This window comes from Mytilus edulis, chromosome 8, assembly GCF_963676685.1.
Source record: "Mytilus edulis chromosome 8, xbMytEdul2.2, whole genome shotgun sequence".
Taxonomy (NCBI): Eukaryota; Metazoa; Mollusca; class Bivalvia; order Mytilida; family Mytilidae; genus Mytilus; species Mytilus edulis.
In genome coordinates this window covers 622922-644752 of record NC_092351.1, presented here as the reverse complement: position 1 = coordinate 644752, position 21831 = coordinate 622922, and the positions used below count along the sequence as shown (strand labels likewise).

The 21831-nt window shown below is 34.5% G+C and overlaps 1 protein-coding gene across 1 annotated transcript in view; it reads left to right on the top strand.

Moving 5' to 3' along the window:
• Positions 1 to 20120, top strand: part of LOC139484562 (protein Red-like) — a 32350-nt gene extending 12230 nt beyond the window's left edge. Inside the window, exons 6-19 of the mRNA XM_071268318.1 lie at positions 3913 to 4010; positions 6545 to 6659; positions 7269 to 7339; positions 7794 to 7846; positions 9667 to 9830; positions 10914 to 11025; positions 11376 to 11424; positions 11925 to 12201; positions 12581 to 12646; positions 13998 to 14038; positions 14909 to 14977; positions 16237 to 16392; positions 18209 to 18753; positions 19753 to 20120. Coding sequence (XP_071124419.1) covers positions 3913 to 4010; positions 6545 to 6659; positions 7269 to 7339; positions 7794 to 7846; positions 9667 to 9830; positions 10914 to 11025; positions 11376 to 11424; positions 11925 to 12201; positions 12581 to 12646; positions 13998 to 14038; positions 14909 to 14977; positions 16237 to 16392; positions 18209 to 18380 — 1443 coding nt within the window. The 3' untranslated portion in view covers positions 18381 to 18753; positions 19753 to 20120. The remainder of the gene's footprint in view (positions 1 to 3912; positions 4011 to 6544; positions 6660 to 7268; positions 7340 to 7793; positions 7847 to 9666; positions 9831 to 10913; positions 11026 to 11375; positions 11425 to 11924; positions 12202 to 12580; positions 12647 to 13997; positions 14039 to 14908; positions 14978 to 16236; positions 16393 to 18208; positions 18754 to 19752) is intronic.
• Positions 20121 to 21831: the final 1711 nt, after the last annotated feature.

Below are 21831 nucleotides of genomic sequence, written 5' to 3'. Positions count from 1 at the left end.
CAAGCCAACTAAGTACGATTTGACTATCACTCCAAAATTGTATTTCACTGAAAGTTTCCGGAAAGTTTTTGCAAATATGATCAGCAAGTCTTGCTCCAATTACAGCCCCCATGAGCTCTAGTTTTGGTAAAGTTATAGTCTTGATAGGCGCAACTCTATTCTTTGCCATTACTATTGTTGGTTTTCTGTCATACATGATGTACGCGCATGCGCCGTACGCATGAGTTGAAGCATCGGTAAATACATGAAGAGTTGGTAAATTTGTGTTATTCTTGTTTTGTGTCTGAGTACTTCGATGAATCTCTGTTTCTAAGCTCGATGCCAGATCTCGTGAAATTAATATCCATTTTGATTGGATATCTTCCGGTAATATTTCGTCCCACTCCAAATTAAGCTTCCAAAGTGATTGCATAAAGATTTTCGCTTTTACAGTAACTGGGCTTAATAGTCCTAACGGATCGAAAATCTTGGATGATTGCCGTAAAATATATCGTTTAGTTAGTTTTCCTTTTTTGTCCATCTCGAACGTGTTACTTTGATAAAACAACTTGTCCGATTTAGCGTTCCATTGCATACCAAGAATTTTAGTAAGCTCATCTTTGTCTAAGGTTTGTTCTTTGCTAGCGATTTCTTGTAATTTTGGACTGTTTGAATTCCAAGAGCGTAGGTTGAATCCGCCTTTCGTAAGTAATTCTCTCGATCTCCTGTAATAATCTATTACGCTATTTTCGTTATCAAAGCTAGTTAAAATGTTATCCACATATAAACCATTTTCAAGTGTATCTGAAAGTTTCCCCGGATTTTCTTTAAAGTGCTTGAGAAGTGTGGCGCTCAAAATGAATGGCGAACATGTAGCTCCGAAAAGTACGGACTTGAAGCGATATGTTATTAGCGGACTTGATGTGTTTGAAGGATCGCTAAGCCATAAGAATCTCGTTGCATCTCGGTCTTTCTCGTCGAGCTGTATTTGTAGAAATGCCTTTTCTAAATCTGAAGTTGTAGCATATTTCTTAGCGCGAAATCTCATAAGTATTCCCGTAATGTCATTCATAACAGGTGGGTGTGATTCTAAGCATTCATTTAGACTTGGATTACCTCTTCCATCTTTGCAGCTACAATCATAAACAATGCGTATTGGCGTAGTAGATGATTCCTTGGCAACAGGGTGATGTGGGATATAATGTACGGGTCGATCGGTAGGAAGATTTGTTTCCTGAACCTTTTCAATAAAATGTCTTCTCTCCTGCTCCATTATGATATCTCCATACATTTTAAGTAAATCAGGTTTGTTTGCTAAACGCCTAATAACGCTACCTGTCCTCTGTTTAACCAATTCCATGTTATGCGGCAGCGGAAGGAAATCTGGTTTCCATGGTAACTTAGCTGTGTACTTTCCATTTTCTAGTATAATAGACTTTTCTCCGTATTCTCTTACAATTTCAGACTGACTTTTAATATTATCGCTTCCTGAAACCCCCAACGATTCTAAGTTCCAAAACTTTTCCAAGTCGCAAACAACGGCTCTGTGATCAGTTAAAATATTCATCATTGCCGATTGTTTTGAAGTACTTCCGTTCTTAGTTAGTACGGGTCCTGACAAGAGATAACCAATTTTCGACTTAACTGCGGTCGGTCCATTTCCTCTTATTATTTCATCTTCAACTATTGACCAGTAATAGTCTGCGCCAATCAATAAAGATATGTTAAACTTGTCTTCTGCGCATATCGGATGTGCGAGTCGTAAACCATGTAAGTATGGCAGTGCTCTGATTTCCCTTTGGGATTTTGTCTGAATAGGAGCGGCAATTTTCGGTACAATTATTACTTCTATTTCTATTCTTTGATTATCAACTGTTTCAATAGCTATGTTTGCTTTGTCAAGATGACGAACTTGTCCTTCGTTTCCTCCAAATCCAGATATTTTCAGTGCAATCTTTTCGGTGGACTCAATTTCTAATTTTCTAGCTAAATCTTCAGTTATGAATGAGTTCTGTGCTCCCTCGTCAAGTAAAATATTTGACATTATCGATCTATTTTCGGACCAAACAGGAGTTACGGCAGTTTTCAGTAAAACATCTGTATGTGCAGTAACAGTAGAATGTAAGGATGTGGTTAGCTCCAGTGGCGTTTCCTCTACGGCGGTATGTGCTACGGTCTTTTGTGTACTATACTGGTTTTCGGTCAAGTTCTTTGGTTCTGTGTTATGTACTTGGACATGTATACTCGTGTGATGTCTCTTTCCGCACTGGCGGCATTTAAATTCAGACTTACATTCAGCTACTCTATGACTTCCGAAACAGTTAAAACATACCTTTTTTCGCTTCACAATTTCTATTCGTTTCTCAACATCTTTCACGTTTTTGCATGTATTTGGATGGTGGGATTCTTCACAAAATAAACATTTCTTACGTGACTGTTTTCTGTTCTTTCCGGGAAATGTTTCGGCAATAAACGAAGCGGTCGGTAAAATTTCTAACTCTTCATTACTTGTACCTGTAGATTGTCCTGCGACCTGTACGCATACTTCCCTCTTTATGGCTGTTCTCAATGATTCGATGTCCCAGTCGTCGTTTCCGCGGTCTCGGGTTATGTTTTTCCGTACATCGGACGGCAACTTATTGTATATTATAGGCGTAAGAATGGCTCCAAATGTTCTCTCGTTTGTTCCTAACGATTCTAATCCGCGTATGCTACACTCAATTCTGTCGGAAAAGTTTCTCAAACTGTCTGCGTTTGACTTCGGTGCGGGTAAATCAATTAAGTTTTGAATATATGCGTTCGTGATTTTGTGGTTCTGACCAAACCTCTCTCTCAGTATTGATACGGCTTGATAGTAATTTGCACTTGTGAGTGGTAAACCGGCGATACATTGCGCGGCTATTCCCTGAATTTGATTTTGCAAATACGTAAATTTCTGCACGTCTGTCAATGTTTGGTTATCGTGTATTGTTGATTGATACGCATCCCAGAAAGGTTGCCAGTTTAACAAATTGCCATTAAAATATGGTAGATTCAATTTTGGTAGCTTGTGGTAGATGCTAGAATGTGTTGCGCTCATTGACGATCTGTATTGCATATCATTATTCTGCATGGGATGTGGAGTATTACATGTAGATGTGGAGTTGATAAAAACAAAATCTGCTGCATTTGGATTTAAGTTCTGATTAGAGCTAGTTTCATTTGATTTGTTTTTCTGTCTTGAACTTGATGAATTGCGTACTTTTGTCAAAATTCGTTCTATATCTAAAACATACCGATCTGAGTCTTCTATCTCTGCTTCCATGTTTTCCTCTGCAATCTCCTCTAATATTTCATTATCAAGTTCCGAAAGAATATCCCTCTTCTTCTTCAAAGTTTCACATAGGCTTTCTATTTCGTCGCGTTGTGTTGTTTCTTTCTCTAATTCCTCTTCAATCTTTGAAATTAATCTCCGTGCGGCTCCTCGATGACCCACTCTAATGGCTTTCTTTTTCGTCATTATCCTCTGGTCACGACACCAATGTGACGGATGGGTTAACTTAAAGTCTGGACAGGCAGTAAAACAACGTCTGGTTCGTTTGATCGTATAATCTCAACTCAATATAGTAACATGATACATAACAATAGAACAACGTTAACAGAAGATATGATGACGTTAACAATGTGAATGGAAACGGCGTTAAAAGTAGTGTTAACGTTTGACGCGTAAGTTAAACTGTCTCTAAATCACCGACATGTCTATTGAATGAAACATGAATACCCACACTCAGAAGACTTCTTAAGGATACTTAAATACCCACTCAATAAGTCTACTGAATGATACTTGAGTGTTCACTCACACATGTCAACTTAATTATTCTCAAATACTCACTTGTGTAGTCTGAATAATGAGATGATTATAATAATAATGTTACATTTGTCGTATTATTTCAGGCACGAGAAAGACGTGATGGTCATAACAAAGATTACGAAGAAACAGAAATTGTTAGTACTACAGCTGATTACAGAGCTGTTGCACCAGATGTTAAAGCGTAAGTCTATTTATAGTCCAGATGTTAACACATAAGTCTATTTATAGTCCCTTTGCTCCAGATGTTAAAGCTTAAGACTATTTATAGTCCAGATGTTAACACATAAGTCTATTTATAGTCCCTTTGCTCCAGATGTTAAAGCTTAAGACTATTTATAGTCCAGATGTTAACACATAAGTCTATTTATAGTCCCTTTGCTCCAGATGTTAAAGCTTAAGTCTATTTATAGTCCAGATGTTAACACATAAGTCTATTTATAGTCCCTTTGCTCCAGATGTTAAAGCTTAAGACTATTTATAGTCCAGATGTTAACACATAAGTCTATTTATAGTCCCTTTGCTCCAGATGTTAAAGCTTAAGTCTATTTATAGTCCAGATGTTAACACATAAGTCTATTTATAGTCCCTTTGCTCCAGATGTTAAAGCTTAAGACTATTTATAGTCCAGATGTTAACACATAAGTCTATTTATAGTCCCTTTGCTCCAGATGTTAAAGCTTAAGTCTATTTATAGTCCAGATGTTAAGACATAAGTCTATTTATAGTCCCTTTGCTCCAGATGTTAAAGCTTAAGACTATTTATAGTCCAGATGTTAACACATAAGTCTATTTATAGTCCCTTTGCTCCAGATGTTAAAGCTTAAGACTATTTATAGTCCAGATGTTAACACATAAGTCTATTTATAGTCCCTTTGCTCCAGATGTTAAAGCTTAAGACTATTTATAGTCCAGATGTTAACACATAAGTCTATTTATAGTCCCTTTGCTCCAGATGTTAACACATAAGTCTATTTATAGTCCCTTTGCTCCAGATGTTAAAGCTTAAGTCTATTTATAGTCCAGATGTTAACACATAAGTCTATTTATAGTCCCTTTGCTCCAGATGTTAAAGCTTAAGTCTATTTAGAGTCCCTTTGCTCCAGATGTTAAGGCGTAAGTCTATTTAGAGTCCCTTTGGTCCAGATGTTAAAACTTAAGTCTATTAATAGTCCCTTTTGTCCAGATGTTAGGTCTATTTATAGTTTAAAATTGAGAATGGAAATGGGGAATGTGTCAAGGAGACAACAACTAGACCACAGAAAAAACAACAGCAGAAGGTCACCAACAGGTCTTCAATGTAGCTAGAAATTCCTGCACCCAGATGCGTCCTTCAGCTGGTCCCTAAACAAATATATACAAGTTCAGTGATAATGAGCGCCATACTAATTTCCAAATTGTACATAAGAAACTAAAATTAAAATAAAACAAGACTTGTTTGGTCCAAATGTTAAAGAGTAAGTTTGTTCAAAGTTCTGTTGGTCCAGATGTTAAAGTGTAAGTCTATTTATAGTCCCTTTGGTCCAGATGTTAAAGCGTAAGTCTATTTATAGTCCCTTTGAGCCAGATGTAAAAGTGTAAGTCTAATTATAGTCGCTTTGGTCCAAATGTTAAGGCAGAAGTCTATTTATAGTCCAGATGTTAAAGCATAAGTCTATTTATAGTCCCTTTTGTCCAGATGTTGAGGTATAAGAGTTATTCACCTTATTGAAACCATATTTATGTTAACTTTAAATTAACCCCTAAGCTAGAGGTGGATTATGCATGAATGATGCGTGTTCAGTTATTTAAAAGAAAACAATGTCAACATTGAAAGTGAAACAGAAGTCAATTATTTGATTGACTGATTTAAGGGGGCTGGCGGGTATAAATCAAATGTTTTATTTAATATAGGATTTCACTATATTTTTTCATAAATGCACTTTATCATATACTTAAAAGAAAAATGAAATAAAAAAATTGGGTCACTGTTTATTTAAGCTCACAATCTGCCTCCGAAAGAAGCATACAAGTTGTCGATGTCCTTTTTTCTGTTGAACTAATAGGTGAAATAGAGGTGATATCGAAATAATAAAAGAACTAAATAAGTAAATTACAAAAATGGCTTAAAATTTACTGTTATTTAGTTTATGTACAGCTTATTTGAAAACAATAATAAAAAAAATATTTCAATTTTAATGCCAAAAAATGTCATTTTTGTACCAAAGGGAGATAATTTGGAGCTTTTTAAATAATATTAACATTTCAAAAGTCATCTAGGGCCAAACTGGACAGATTTTTGTACCATAGCATTAAGTTATAACTAATAATTTAATAATTAAAATTTGTGATGAAAAAACAAATGTTTAATTTTTTGCTGAAATTTTTGTACCCGCAAGCCTCCTTAATCCACATAAAAATAATTCTTATACAGATAAAGTCAATTTTCTTTTTAACCTATAGTTTGAAATCAAACAGACATAGAAAAATCAAATTGCAAGAGATGACTATCTATTTACATTTACGTTTATGTTTGTATCATGTCATATGACCACTGTAGAGTCAGAGGACATCTTGATAGTTAGTTACCTGTAGATGGTGTCAGGACTAACATACACACAAAATTCTGATATCTAGTATGTGCATTGTTAACTGTTTATTTAATACTCATCAAAATTTGGATATGTTATACATCAAAATGTCTATTGTCTTTTGATTGACTATTGTCTTGATTGACAGAGGAGAAAACTATGCTGAAAGAAGAAAACAAGTTATCCAGGAATCCAAGTATCTTGGTGGTGATATGGAACATACCCATTTGGTCAAAGGTCTAGATTTTGCTTTACTAGAAAAGGTAGGTATTTAGCTATTCTTCTTTAAAGCTCACCTGGCACAAAGGGCTAAGTGATCTTTTCTGATCACTTGGAGTCCATCATCCATTAACTTAAACAAAAATCATTCCTCTGAAACTACAAGGCCAAATTTAACCAAACTTGGCCTATATCACAATTGGAGTATCTAGTTAAAAAATGTGTTCCATGGCGCAATCTGCCAACGTAGATTGTTGACATGGTTGATATAAACTATAGGGGCGAAATGCAAATTTTATCTGTTACATGTATTATGAACACCCTCCGGGTGCGGGAATTTCTCGCTACATTGAAGACCTGTTGGTGACCTTCATCTGTTGTTTTTTATTTGGTCGGGTTGTTGTCTCTTTGACACATTCCCCATTTCCATTCTCAATTTTATTGCTATAAATAGAGAAAATTTGGCAAGTAAAATGTTTAAATGGTCAGCTCTACTTATTGCATTTCAATCAGAACTGTCAGAGGACTTCTGAAAGAAGTTATTGCCTCAGGTATTATTTTTTATCTAATTTTCCATGACAACTGATACTTTTCAGTTGAAATTAAGCAAATTTCTTCACCTGTAATATATTCATAACACATTGATTTTGTAGGTTCGTGCAGAAATCAGCAATAAAGAAAAAGAAGATGAAGAAGCGATGGAAACAGCTGTAACTCAGAAAAAGTAAGGTTTAATATACAGAAAATAAAATCCTGTTTTTCCAAGGCAAATAACATATCTGTTATTTTAACAACGACTGTCTTGTTAAGATGAGGTAAAATAAAGTGAAATTCTTTTTATATTAAGGTTGTACCAAACATCTTGACTAAAATTATTTTGGCTCCTTTAATTTTATAAAATTTGGCAAAATATTAACTTTGATTGTCAGACTCTTTGACAAAAATATAAAAACTTCAAAAAAAGTTGAACCACACACTTTATCGGAAAAAAATCATTGGATATAAAGCAGTTTGACAAAGACTAATTTCGATCTTTGACAAGCTTGATATATATCCCTTACAATAGAATTCTCTATTGAAAAGTTCTGCTTATTCAAATTTCAGTATTAAACCATTTATATATCAGTAGATCACTATTTCTTACCACTGAATTAAAATTTGATTTTGTATTACAACAGGGAAGAGAAACCAGAGGAAACAGGACCAAAAATAGAATTCAGGACTAAAATGGGTAAGAATATACACATATACATTATACTGGACCAAAAATAGAATTCAGGACTAAAATGGGTAAGAATATACACATATACATTATACTGGAACAAAAATAGAATTCAGGACTAAAATGGGTAAGAAAATACACATTAAAAATCAAATTAAGGACTAAAATGGATAAGAAAAGCCACTGAAAAAATACACATAACCTTGACTAAATATCAATTCTTAGATAGGTAAGAAGAAACACTTGAAAACCTAAGTCTTATGTTAACCAAACAGGCATATGGCATAACAAGTTAGTCTGGTATCTTCAATGAGTTTACAACTGCTTGGTCTGTGTCACTGCTGGTGAACATTTTCGTCCCTTGGTGTATCACCAGCCCAGGTGGTCTGTGTCACTGCTGGTGAACATTTTCGTCCCTTGGTGTATCACCAGCCCAGGGTCTGTGTCACTGCTGGTGAACATTTTTGTCCCTTGGTGTATCACCAGCCCAGGGTCTGTGACTGTGTCACTGCTGGTGAACATTTTCGTCCCTTGGTGTATCACCAGCCCAGGAATCAACTGTGTCACTGCTGGTGAACATTTTTGTCCCTTGGTGTATCACCAGCCCAGGTGGTCTGTGTCACTGCTGGTGAACATTTTCGTCCCTTGGTGTATCACCAGCCCAGGATCTGTGTCACTGCTGGTGAACATTTTCGTCCCTTGGTGTATCACCAGCCCAGGGTCTGTGTCACTGCTGGTGAACATTTTCGTCCCTTGGTGTATCACCAGCCACAGGGTCAGTGTCACTGCTGGTGAATATTTTCGTCCCTTGGTGTATCACCAGCCCAGGGTCTGTGTCACTGCTGGTGAATATTTTCGTCCCTTGGTGTATCACCAGCCCAGGGTCTGTGTCACTGCTGGTGAACATTTTTGTCCCTTGGTGTATCACCAGCCCAGGTGGTCTGTGTCACTGCTGGTGAACATTTTCGTCCCTTGGTGTATCACCAGCCCAGGATCTGTGTCACTGCTGGTGAACATTTTCGTCCCTTGGTGTATCACCAGCCCAGGGTCTGTGTCACTGCTGGTGAACATTTTCGTCCCTTGGTGTATCACCAGCCCAGGGTCTGTGTCACTGCTGGTGAATATTTTCGTCCCTTGGTGTATCACCAGCCCAGGGTCAGTGTCACTGCTGGTGAACATTTTTGTCCCTTGGTGTATCACCAGCCCAGGTGGTCTGTGTCACTGCTGGTGAACATTTTCGTCCCTTGGTGTATCACCAGCCCAGGATCTGTGTCACTGCTGGTGAACATTATCGTCCCTTGGTGTATCACCAGCCCAGGGTCTGTGTCACTGCTGGTGAACATTTTCGTCCCTTGGTGTATCACCAGCCACAGGGTCAGTGTCACTGCTGGTGAATATTTTCGTCCCTTGGTGTATCACTAGCCACAGGGTCAGTGTCACTGCTGGTGAATATTTTCGTCCCTTGGTGTATCACCAGCCCAGGGTCTGTGTCACTGCTGGTGAACATTATCGTCCCTTGGTGTATCACCAGCCCAGGAATCAAAACATGACCAATAAATTCAAGTCTTAAATGGATAAGAAGAAATACTTAAAGGTATAGACCAAAAAATTCACTAAATTATAAGAAATTGGATAAGGTGGAATGTATATATGATTTGGTTTGCAAAGTGATTATCATGAAACATTGTTTTAATAGTTGTACACTATAGACTGTGATTTTGTAAACAATACTACCCTTCTCCATATATTGGATGTCAAAAAAAACAATGCAGTTTTGACTCGTATAATAACATCTGTGGAAATACACATTTTGTTTGTTTACATTTCAGCAAGGAACATCTACAAAACTTTATTTCAATCCAGACTCCCGGAGAGGAATGAGTTATTTTTACCCAAACGTATGGCCTATGTTGTTGACCTTGAGGATGAGTACGCTGACAGTGATGTACCAACCACTATTATCAGGAGTAAAGCAGATTGTCCTACAGTTGACGTAAGTATCATGAAAGGCCAACAGCTTGAGGGCAGATAGTGATGTCATTACATGCATTACAACATTCTTTCTCATCTAAGTTTGCCTCAACCAAATATTATAAAACTTATACACAATGCTTATTACCACAAAACAAATCAGGTTTTAATATGGCATCACTTTCAGCATACCATAATAATTGAAAAATTTGTTTAATTAGCCATTTTAACACTTTAGCTCTCCTGGCCTGAAGAGCTTAGTGAGCTATTCTCATCACTTAGCATCCATCGTACGACGTCGTCTTATCTATTTACATTTTAAACTTCTTCTAGAGAACCACTGAATGGAATGGAACCAAATATGGCAAATATGCCACCGGGGGACCCTAATGGAAATACAAACAAATGTCTTCTTTTAGGGAACCACTGAATGGAATGAAATCAAACATAGCATGAATTTTCTTGAGGAGGTGCTGACCAAGTGTTGTTACTTTGTTTTGCAGATCCATTATCCAAGATTGCCGCCAGCAGGGGACTTAGTTTAACAAAGGACCCTATGGGAAAATCAAATACATACAAATGTTTTTTTAGAGAACCACTGAATGGAATGAAAGCAAGCATGGCAATAATAAATCAAATTTGGCCTCAAACATTATTAAAAGTATCTGTTATGATTTTTATCTTTTTTTTATATTATTTCAAAAACCAAGTAGAGTCAGGTAAGCGACACCTCTAGTTAGTTTGCCTCAACCAAATGTTGTGAAACGTATGCACAATGCTTAGTGCAACCAAATTTTGAATGGTGACACTTTCACCATTCTCCAATATTATGTCCATAGGCATATCTAGGAGGGTGTGAAGAGCCCTATCCCCCAACTCTTTTTGTGAGAAAAATTTGATTGATTATATAGAGAATTTATGAAGCACGACTGGTGTAGACCCCCCTTTATAAAAATTTCTGGACCCAACACTGATGTTCTTAAATAAATGGAAAAAATTGCTGAATTTGCTGTTACTTTTATCTTAATTCTGTTTTATGATTTAAGTCTCAGACAACTTACTACAAAGTTAATAAAATGTGTATTGGTTGACCTTTCTATTTCAGTCTACAACAACATTAACCACAAATGACATTGTCATCAATAAATTAACACAGATTTTGTCATACCTCAGACAGGGAAGGAGGGAGAGTAAAAAACTGAAAAAGAAGGAGAAAGGTAGGTGGAGAAAGAACAGAATTAGAATATTTAGGGTTGGAATACAACATTAGAATAGAAAGATATAAAAACATTCATAAATGGATTTAGACTGAAAGTAATAAACTAAGATTGAGTAATAAATGAAGAAAAAGATAATTTTAAAGAAGATGAGGGGAATTGTAAAAAAAGAAAGAAAAAAAAAGATATTTAATATTAATAATATTATCTTGATAAATTCCTTCAGGGTATTGATGTTTTAAAATGGCCTCTTGTCTATGTTGTTCAGCACTTAGCAAGATATAAGGATTTTGGTAACAGATATCTTTATTTGTAAGATTTTGTAAATAATCAAACTAATTAAATTGTAGGTAAACTGAAAGAAGAAGAGAAAGCCAAGTTAACAGGAGGTGATGACAAGTAAGTTAACTACATATCAACATTTTCATAAACTTGACTTTCACATACTTTGGTGTTTAAAATTATTATTTCATAATCTGCAACAAGATAAAGATAAAAAGTCTTATTTAAAAATTTCGATAGCATTATTTGTATGCAAATTAACTGAAATAGAAACAATTAAACTTGCATTTGTGTCAATTGTGAAACAATCACATTAATCTAGATAGTATGGCATGCCATGTTGCAGACTCTAAACTTGTAAAATAGTATTTAACAAATCAAATCAGGATAAAAAACAAGAAACGAGAAACACATATTTACCACATCAACAAACGACAACCACAGAACATCAATGGTATGGATATGTATTTCTTTTCCAACATATAAAGGTTTAATTTCAGTCATTTCACAGGAAAGAATGAGTATTAACAAAAAAAGTGCAAAAAAATACTTTGTATACAGGTATTTCCAAATTAATGAGTTAAAATATATATGTATGTGTGTATTATCTGTTTCAGTATCTATAATGATATTGGAGATTATGTTCCAACTTATAACAAAGTCCAGGATAAGAAAGATAGAAAGAAAGACCGTCGAGATGATGATAGAGACAAGGGACGAGATAGGGACAGACAGAGAGAAAGGGGGGATGATCGTAGAGATAGAGATAGGGACAGACATGGTGATAGGAGAGACAAAGGTGACCGAGACAGACGGGACAGAGATCGTAGAGATAGGGATAGGGACAGGGAAGACAGGAGGAAGAAAACATATTTTGAAAAACCTGTGGAGGAGGTATGAATTATCAGACTTTAGATTTGGACAGATTATCTTCTCTTGGATTGGTTGTTGACACAGAGACTAAAAAATATAGGAAAAGTGTTGAATAGGTTGTTGACATAGGGACAAAGCTTTTATGTCAGGACAGACTCTCCTTATTAAGAGAAAACTCAATAGGTGTCTTTATGAAACTAGTGCAGGCTTTATATATATTTATTGGTTGGTAATAAAATAACTTGTCACAACAGTCACTGTCACCTATTTCATGTTTTCAGAGCATTTTGATAAGATTGCTCTAGAAAGATCATGAGACATATCCTATTTTAAAGTTTTTTCAAAACAAAATTCTCATTTTAGACAGATATATGACATTTGGACTTTTATTGTTTTTCAGGATGAAGATCAGAAACAAGGCCAATCAGCTACTCAAGTGGTTCAGTCCATTAATGAGAAGTTTAAGGTAAGACAAGATTATACATTTCTGAGCTGGTTCAGTCCATTAGCAGAGGCGGATTTAAGGGGGAGAGGCAGGGGGCCTGGGCCCCCCCCCCTTTTCTCAGAAAAAATTTGGTTGATTATATAGGGAATCACTGAAGCGTGACCTGGGCAGGCCCCCTCTTAGGCAGTCAGTGGGCCCCCACTTATGAAAATTTCTGGATCCGCCACTTATAAAAAAGAAGTTTAAGGAAAGAAGTTTTAATTGAATTGAATTTCCCACATTTGGTTTATGTAAAAAAGATTGGTATGATTGCCAATGAGATAACTCTCTACAAGAGACCAAATGACAAAGAAATAACAACTATAGGTCACCGTACGGCCTTCAACAATGAGCAAAGCCCATACTCCTATAAAAGGCCCCAAAAATGATAATGTTAAACAATTCAAACGAGAAAACTAACGGCTAATTTATGTACAAAAAATGAATGAAAAAAAAACAAAAATTTAACACATAAACAAACAATAACCACTGAATTACAAGTTCCTTATTTGGACAGGCACATATATACAGAATGTGGCGGGGTTAAAAATGTTAGAGGATTCCAACCCTGTCTCTAACCTAGGACAGTGGTGTAACAGAAAACATAAGAACGAACTATAAAAATCAGTTAGAAAAAGCTTAGCTTATCAGATGGATACAAATACAAATACAATACTAATACAAATACTAATAGTCTAATAGTCAATTAATTAGAAATTTAAAGTTTTTTGTCAGTTCACAGTTGGCAGTGTCGGTTTTGATATGTATTTTGTCGTAACCGATTCCTCGTTATTACCTTAGCGTATTTTGCCACGGCATTTGTGGGGCATCCGGGGTGACCTTGTTCCATTTTATGTATATAGTTTTCCACTTTTTTTATACTTTGAGGACTGAACAAATTAGGTGAGTGTGTGAGTTTAGTATGTTTTATTTTATTGCAATTAATATGTTTGGGGAAACAAGACCCGTCACGGCCTGGCTGGGGAATTGGGTAGGCAAATGCTCACATTAATCTGTACCGATACAGGCTCCAAATGTCCTCCTTTATACGCTATAACTCATGGTGGTGCTCCTAATTAAAGGAGGTTCATATGGAGACAAGACAAGTTGTTTTAGTCCATTGGTCAGAAAATTGAATTGAGACAGTATAGATATAAAAACATTCTATTCATAAAAAACTAAGAAAAGATGTATCACAAAGAGTACAAACTTATGTTTTGAACATTAAATTAAATAAGATGTAATATGAGTCAAGACTTTTTTTGGTTATAATGACTTTGTTACGCTAGTATATTATTTTGCCACTATGTCTTCATTGTAATTTTAATTTCAGAGTTTTGCTGGTATGGTAGAAGAAGAAAAGGAAAAAGAAAAGTATGTTAGAAAAGTTATCAATTTTTTGTGACCAGGTGGAATAAGGCTCAGATTAATTAAATGCAGAACGTTCATATATTTTAATAAATATAACATAGAATAGAAGGCAACGACAGATCTTATAATGCTGGCTACGGCTGTTAGTGTTGTTTCTGGTGTTTCTTATTCTGCATTGACAATATAGTTAAAAAGTACAATATATATAGTCAATAGGTGAACTGTTTAACTAGATAGAACCAGATAAAAAAATTATTAAATAAAGTAGTTTGTCCAACAGCCAGTGGTGAGTAAATATCAAAGAGCCCAAATGAATATTTGGGATTCATTGAACCATATAATACAAAATATGTTCACTATAGTAAGATCATTTTAGTATAGGGTAAAATAGATATAAACTAAGTACAAAGTTGGAAATAATATCAAATAGATAATATGTATATAAATGAACTTGTCCACATTAAGATTAAAAGACAGATTTATTATCATAAAGACAAAACCTGAATATTTGCAATCAATGTGGCATTAATTGCTTGTTTTTCAAGTGGGTCATTTTGATTTTTGCAATTTTACAATGGAATAATTTAAAAAAAATATGAATTGCAATTTCTCAAGCAAATAAGAAAATAAAAAAAATATTGAGAATGAATTGCTTTGGTTAAAAGATTTTCCATTGTATAAAAGTCTTTAAAGTCAAGCCATTTCCTACAGATGTTGCATGTTTGTCCTAATATTGTGCAACAGATTATTTTAGGGTAAATGTTCACTTACATGTTTGATCTTCCACATTCTGAATCTTGATTTTAAATTAATAGCAATTTTAAATGCTTATTTTTCTGCTGAAGTGTATAATGTAATCATTTTATCTTATAGAGGCAGCACTAAACTACAGAAGTTAAAAGGAAAGATTGATCATTACGGATACGATGAATGTTACCCTGGGTAAGTATTTAAATATAGTAGAACTTCATTGGTTCTTTGTCTTGTATGATCAATATGGATACAATGAATGTTACCCTGGGTAAGTATAATGAATGTCACCCTGGGTCAGATCATAAAGACTAAAAATCGTCTAGTCTATCAAGGTTGAAACATTTCTATAATGAGAATGCTATTTACAAATTATTACATGTCAAAAAGTAGCAGAAGTTACCAGCCAGACATTCAACTCGCAAGCCAATGAGAAACTGACTGCAATGGCAAAAACAAACAAAAAAAAACATATTAAAATGACAAAAAGCAGTCTACACAAAACCACATAGAAAATAAACTCGCTGGCATGTCAGTTAACTGCTAGTAGTCTGTTGTTATTTATGTATTATTGTCATTTTGTTTATTTTCTTTGGTTACACCTTCTGACATCAGACTCGGATTTCTCTTGAACTGAATTTTAATGTGCGTATTGTTATGCGTTAACTTTACTACATTGGTTAGAGGTATAGGGGGAGGGTTGAGATCTCACAAACATGTTTAACCCCGCCGCATTTTTGCGCCTGTCCCAAGTCAGGAGCCTCTGGCCTTTGTTAGTCTTGTATTATTTTAATTTTAGTTTCTTGTGTACAATTTGGAAATTAGTATGGCGTTCATTATCACTGAACTAGTATATATTTGTTTAGGGGCCAGCTGAGGGACGCCTCCGGGTGCGGGAATTTCTCGCTACATTGAAGACCTGTTGGTGACCCTCTGCTGTTGTTTTTTATTTGGTCGGGTTGTTGTCTCTTTGACACATTCCCCATTTCAATTCTCAATTTTATCATCATAGATACCAGGACATGCATCAGTGTCATTGTAGATACTAAATATACCAGGATTGGTATTTGCGCCAGACATGCATTTCATCTACATAAGACTCATTAGTGATGCTCCAATCCAAAAATGATAAAAAGGCCAAATAAAGTAGGAAGTTAAAGAGCATTGAGGACCACAAATTTCTTAAAAATTTGCCAAATACACCTAAGGTAATGTATTCCTGAGATAGAAAATCCTTAGTATTTCAAAATATTAAAAGTTTTGTAATCACATTAATTTATAATTATGACCATATTAGTGATTATTCATGTCAACACAGATGACAAAAACTCATAACTGTTGTCTTTGCTTTATTTAGGGAGTACACATTTTGTATCTACAACTTCTTCTTTGTTTCAACTCCTTCTTTGTTTGTTTACAGTGAATTACAAATTGTACTTATTTGTTTTCAGTGAATGGCAGATGCAGGATACACTGGATGATTCGGATGATGAAGTGGACTATAGTAAAATGGACCAAGGAAACAAAAAAGGTCCAGTTGGTCGATGGGACTTTGACACACAAGAAGAATACAGTGATTACATGTCTAACAAGGAGGCACTTCCCAAGTAAGTAACCCAAAGTTAAATAACTCCAAAAATTAAATATTTCGCTTTGTGAACAAACCCATGGTCTAGATCCAATAAAATTTGTTTGCAGATGCTTAAATTGACTTCTTCAGAATAATGAATTTTATCAAATTATCATGCACTTAATATATTTCCTTAACTTTAAAACACTTTTAAACTCTTAGATAGTGCACATGATGGTACTAATTCATTTATTATGACTGTAATGTGTTGCATTCCAACATTGACTTATTTGACATAGATACGACAACCGTTCATGCTGGCTGTTCAAACTCCTCCCTCTGAAAAATCACAATGCCAGCCATTTGCTTCTATACAAACAAAAAAGGGAGATTCATGGAAGAGCCTACACAAACGCTTTTACACTTATACTTATCGAATTACCTAAATTGTCCTATTCAGAATCGAAATAATTGATGCAAGTTATACTTTATTGTAGTTTTAACATGGGTAGGCATTATATTCGTTTTATTTTAGCCCTCACTATCGCTTACCCGTGTTAAAACTACAATAAAGAATAGCTTGCATCAATTATTTTTTTAATTTTAAACCAAACAATTTATAATGGGCTCACTCGATATTCTTGCTTATAAAGTCAGTATCAAAAACATAAATGCCATTATTCTTTATCAAACACTAAAAACTTACAAAAACTTTTTCATTTACTAACAAGAGTGCACACACTGAAATGTCTTGCCTTCTTTACTAATCATTGATATTATGTTGATAGTCCTAAGTATAAAGCTTTATTACAACTGTCACATAAACTTAACATTAACCAAGATAGCTAAACAAAGACCAATGAACCATGAAAATGAGGTCAAGGTCAGATGAACCATGCCAGGCAGATATGTACAGCTAACAAAGCTTCCATACAACAAATATAGTTGACCTATTACTTATAGTTTTAATAAGAAAAATAGACCATAACACAAAAACTTAACACTGTGCAATGAACTGTGCAATTGAGGTCATGGTCAAATAAACCTGCGGGACTGACATAGATCATAATATATTTCCATACACCAAATATAGTTGACCTTTGGCATATAATATTAGATAAAAAGACCAAAACTTAAAAACTTAACTTTGACCACTGAACCATGAAAATGAGGTCAAGTTCAGATGACATCTGCCCGCTAGACATGTACACCTTACAATCATTCCATACAACAAATATAATAGACCTATTGCATAAAGTATGAGAAAAACAGACCAAAACACAAAAAACTTAACTATAACCACTGAACCATGAAAATGAGGTCAGGGTCAGATGACACCTGCCAGTTGGACATGTACACCTTCCAGTCCTTCCATACACCAAATATACTAGCCTTATTGCTTATAGTATCTATGATATGGACTTGACCACCAAAACTTAACCTTGTTCACTGATCCATGAAATGAGGTCGCGGTCAAGTGAAAACTGGCTGATGGGCATGAGGACCTTGCACATACCAAATATAGTTATCCTATTACTTATAATAAGAGAGAATTCAACATCACAAAAATTCTGAACTTTTTTTTCAAGTGGTCACTAAACCATGAAAATGAGGTCAAGGACATTGGACATGTGACTGACGGAAACTTCGTAACATGAGGCATATTTATACAAAGTATGAAGCATCCAGGTCTTTCACCTTCTAAAATATAAACCTTTTAAGAAGTTAGCTAACGCCGCCGACGCCGCCGGATCACTATCCCTATGTCAAGCTTTCTGCAACAAAAGTTGCAGGCTGGACAAAAATGTTGTTACCAAGTAATGTTTTACAGTGTAATTTCTTGTCTTTTTTAGGGCAGCGTTTCAATATGGAGTTAAGATGGCTGACGGAAGGAAAACCAGGCGTGCAGGACCCAAAGATGAAAAGGCCGAACTAGATAAACAATGGCAGAAAATTCAAAATATACTAAACAAGCGTAAAACAGGAGAATCTGGTGACTCAGGTGGAAAAAAACCAAAATACTAAAATGAGAAAACCTTTTCAACAAAACTGTTCAAAGCAAAAAGCATTGAAAGTAAAAGAAAATAGAATTTGATGTCAATGAGTGAAAAGAGTCAAACAAATGTGTCTATTTGTTTTAGTTTATTGTCTTGTATGATTGAAAATTGTAAATTTCAAAAATCTGATTGTGATGATTGAGGTTAATTATTTATTTGTTGTATAATGGTGAATCTATTCATAAGATATGTATCATTGTATAATGGTGAATCTATTCATAAGATATGTATCATTGTAAGGGAGGTCACTAATGCTGATTTTACAACAAAAAAACAAATTATCCTCACATGAGAGTTTAGCTTTCAGAATTCAATCATTTATTTAATTTTTATCAAAATTAGTTACAGCTTTTACATTAATGCTAGCAAGACAAATCTTTGTTTGGCTTGCTTGCTTTGTTCGTATTAATGTTTGCTCAAGCATGGTAATTAAGATAGGCGGGGCTTCAGCTTGTATACATCATACTTAAATTTTATTGGACGTTATGTTGGAGGTTAAGGACACTAGATTTTAAAACATCACATGATACATATTCTCACATGTTTCCTTACCAGTAAATATACAATACAGACAGGATTCTACTTCGTCGAACTTATCTTTCTATTACGCCAGTTCATTTTCACAATCGTAGAAACGGAAGACAATTTTTTTTTCAGAGATCCAACTTAAAGACTGTCGTCAATAGCTATTCGAACACACCTACTCTGATTTTGTGATCCATTGGATAGGTGTTTCACTTGACCCCTATATTTCATCTATTAGTACTGTGATTTTTTTTTATGTTATAAAGTCAACCTGTAGCTTTGCTATATAAAATGATAGAGTCTGAAGCGAGATGGTGTATCAAATACTCTTGTTTTGTACATTTTCAAGACAAAATATTCATCTCAAACACACCCTAACATAAAAAAGGTACACTCGATTTTCTCTTTTCGATACAATTGTTTCCCATTTTTTGGAATATTTTCTTGAGTTGCATAGTCGAAGGACAGACATGGAAATAACTGACTGAACTAATAGATTGATATGTTATAAAAACAATATTAGGTCAATTAATGTTGAAGGCCAGTTTCTCAGCCTCATACAAGAAAAAAGTTTATATTTTCTTTCATTGACAAATTATTGTATTTTTACAGGTGAGAAAACATGTGAGAATATTTGTCATGTGATGTTTTAAAATTAAGTGTCCTTAACCTCAGACATAACGTCCAATACAATCTATGTATGATGTATACAAGCTGAATCCCCGCCTATCTAAATACCATGCTTGAGCAAACACTGATACAAATAAAGCAAGCAAGCCAAACAAAGATTTGTCTTGCTAGCATTAATGTAAAAGCTGTAAAGGAGTAGAAATTGATGTGTCAATATTTCGTCCATCCAAATGTTCTTTCATCTCTTCTGGTAGTAAAAAAAAGTCTGATTTTATATATACGCACATGTTCAAACAGTAGAATGAGAACATAATTACATTTTCTCTTGACAGTTCAAACCTCCTTTAATACCAATAAGTAGCAACAGTTTCCTCGACTCGACTAAATTTATTGGATCTGTTTTTAAATTTTTTATATTTTTTGCATTTGTTTTCTCCATTTATCGTGTTTACTTGTGTTACTATAATGTTATTTGACCTTGACTCTATAATGTGAACTTGAACAATAATCATGAATACTATTTGTATAAAATAAATGTTTTCATTACAAAAAATATGAATTTTGTTTTTACTGATGAGTACAGGTTATTTTTTTATTTTTCATTAAGCAAGATTAGCTGGCGATTTACATTTCCTTAAAAAGAAAATATGAAAGTTTTATGTATTCTGTTAAATGAATCATTGATAATAACTCTGACAAAACTGATATACAAGTCATGTGATCTTCTGAAAGATTATCATTATGTTTCTTTTTTACTTTACTGCAATTACATAATTTATGTTCATTAAAATATTTTATACAAGAGGTATTCTATCAGTTTATTTTATCATTACTGGGATTTCCTGTTTTCATTTTTCCGTGATATAAAAATAATAAGAAGTGGTATTATTGCCAAGTATACAATTATCATCAAGAGACCAAATGTTGTGGATCTTTAATACAGCTAAAAGTTCGCTGTAAGGCCTTCAACCATGAGCAAAACTCATAATCTATTTATATAGTAAGCTATAAAACACTGTTTGACTTTTTTCTAGGGTCATATTTTATTATTGACCGAGTTTGAGGTCAACAGATTTTTGTATTACCATCAATCTGTTGTTTAAAGCTTCATGAGGTTAAACAGTTAACTCTGAGGGTCAATCATCAGCTGTTTACTAAGATTCAAGCCTATGACTTACTATGGATTCATTATTATTCGTTGGATACCAATTTTCCTTTGTTTTGTGGGGATAGGTGAACCATGAAATCAAATGTTCAACAAAATACATATTTCTAATAGGCTTTGTATACAGAGATTGTCAAAACCAGGAAATCAAATATCCAGGAATATGCAAGTTTACAGCAATCCACAAAAATTGATACCCACGAAAAGTCAATGAATCCACAGTATTTGTATCTTTTTAAACATAAATGAAGATGCCTACAAGCCCAATCTATAAGGATAGTTTTGTAAATCCTATTTCTTTTAATATCCAAGATACAGAAAGGAGAACTTTACATTGACCAATAAACCATGTAAATGAGATCAAAATAAGATGATACATACCAGACTGACATGTACACCTTACAATCATTCTCTGCTATAAATGTAAAGTTGACCTTTTTATTATCATATTTGACAAGAGGACAAAACTACAGAAACTAAGAATTGAACAATGAACATTGAAAGTCAAGGTCAGATGAACCCTGCCAGACAGACTTGTACCCTCATCATCCCCTACCCTAAATATGGTATCTGAAGAGAAGGACAAAAAGTAAAGAAACTCAACATTGATTGATTGATTGATAAATTGGTGTTTAAAACAACTTTCAACACTTGTGCTATTTTATGGCAGTTTCATTTTTTATAGGCGGAGGAAGCTGGAACCTCCAGATATAATCACCAACTAAAAGGAAAACTGACAAATCTTAATCAATTAAGATGGGAGTTCTAACTCACAACATCATTGGTGACCAGCTTTGACTAATGCATCCAACAATTTTATTTGTTCATTCATATAATAGTTTTTTCACATATGTTTGTTTGTCATGTCAAAGCCTTTTAAAGCTTACTATGCAGGATTGGATTTGCATTGTTGAATGCAGTATTAATGTGACCTAGATATTTGCATGCATTTACATCCTTTCGTCTTTGGTGGATATATGTCTCATTGGCAGTCGTACCATATCTCTTTATTTTTATATTAAGGTGTGATTAATAGAGAATATCATATGGCTTTTTCAATATCGCACCCGTATCAACCAGAGATACCAATATAATCCCA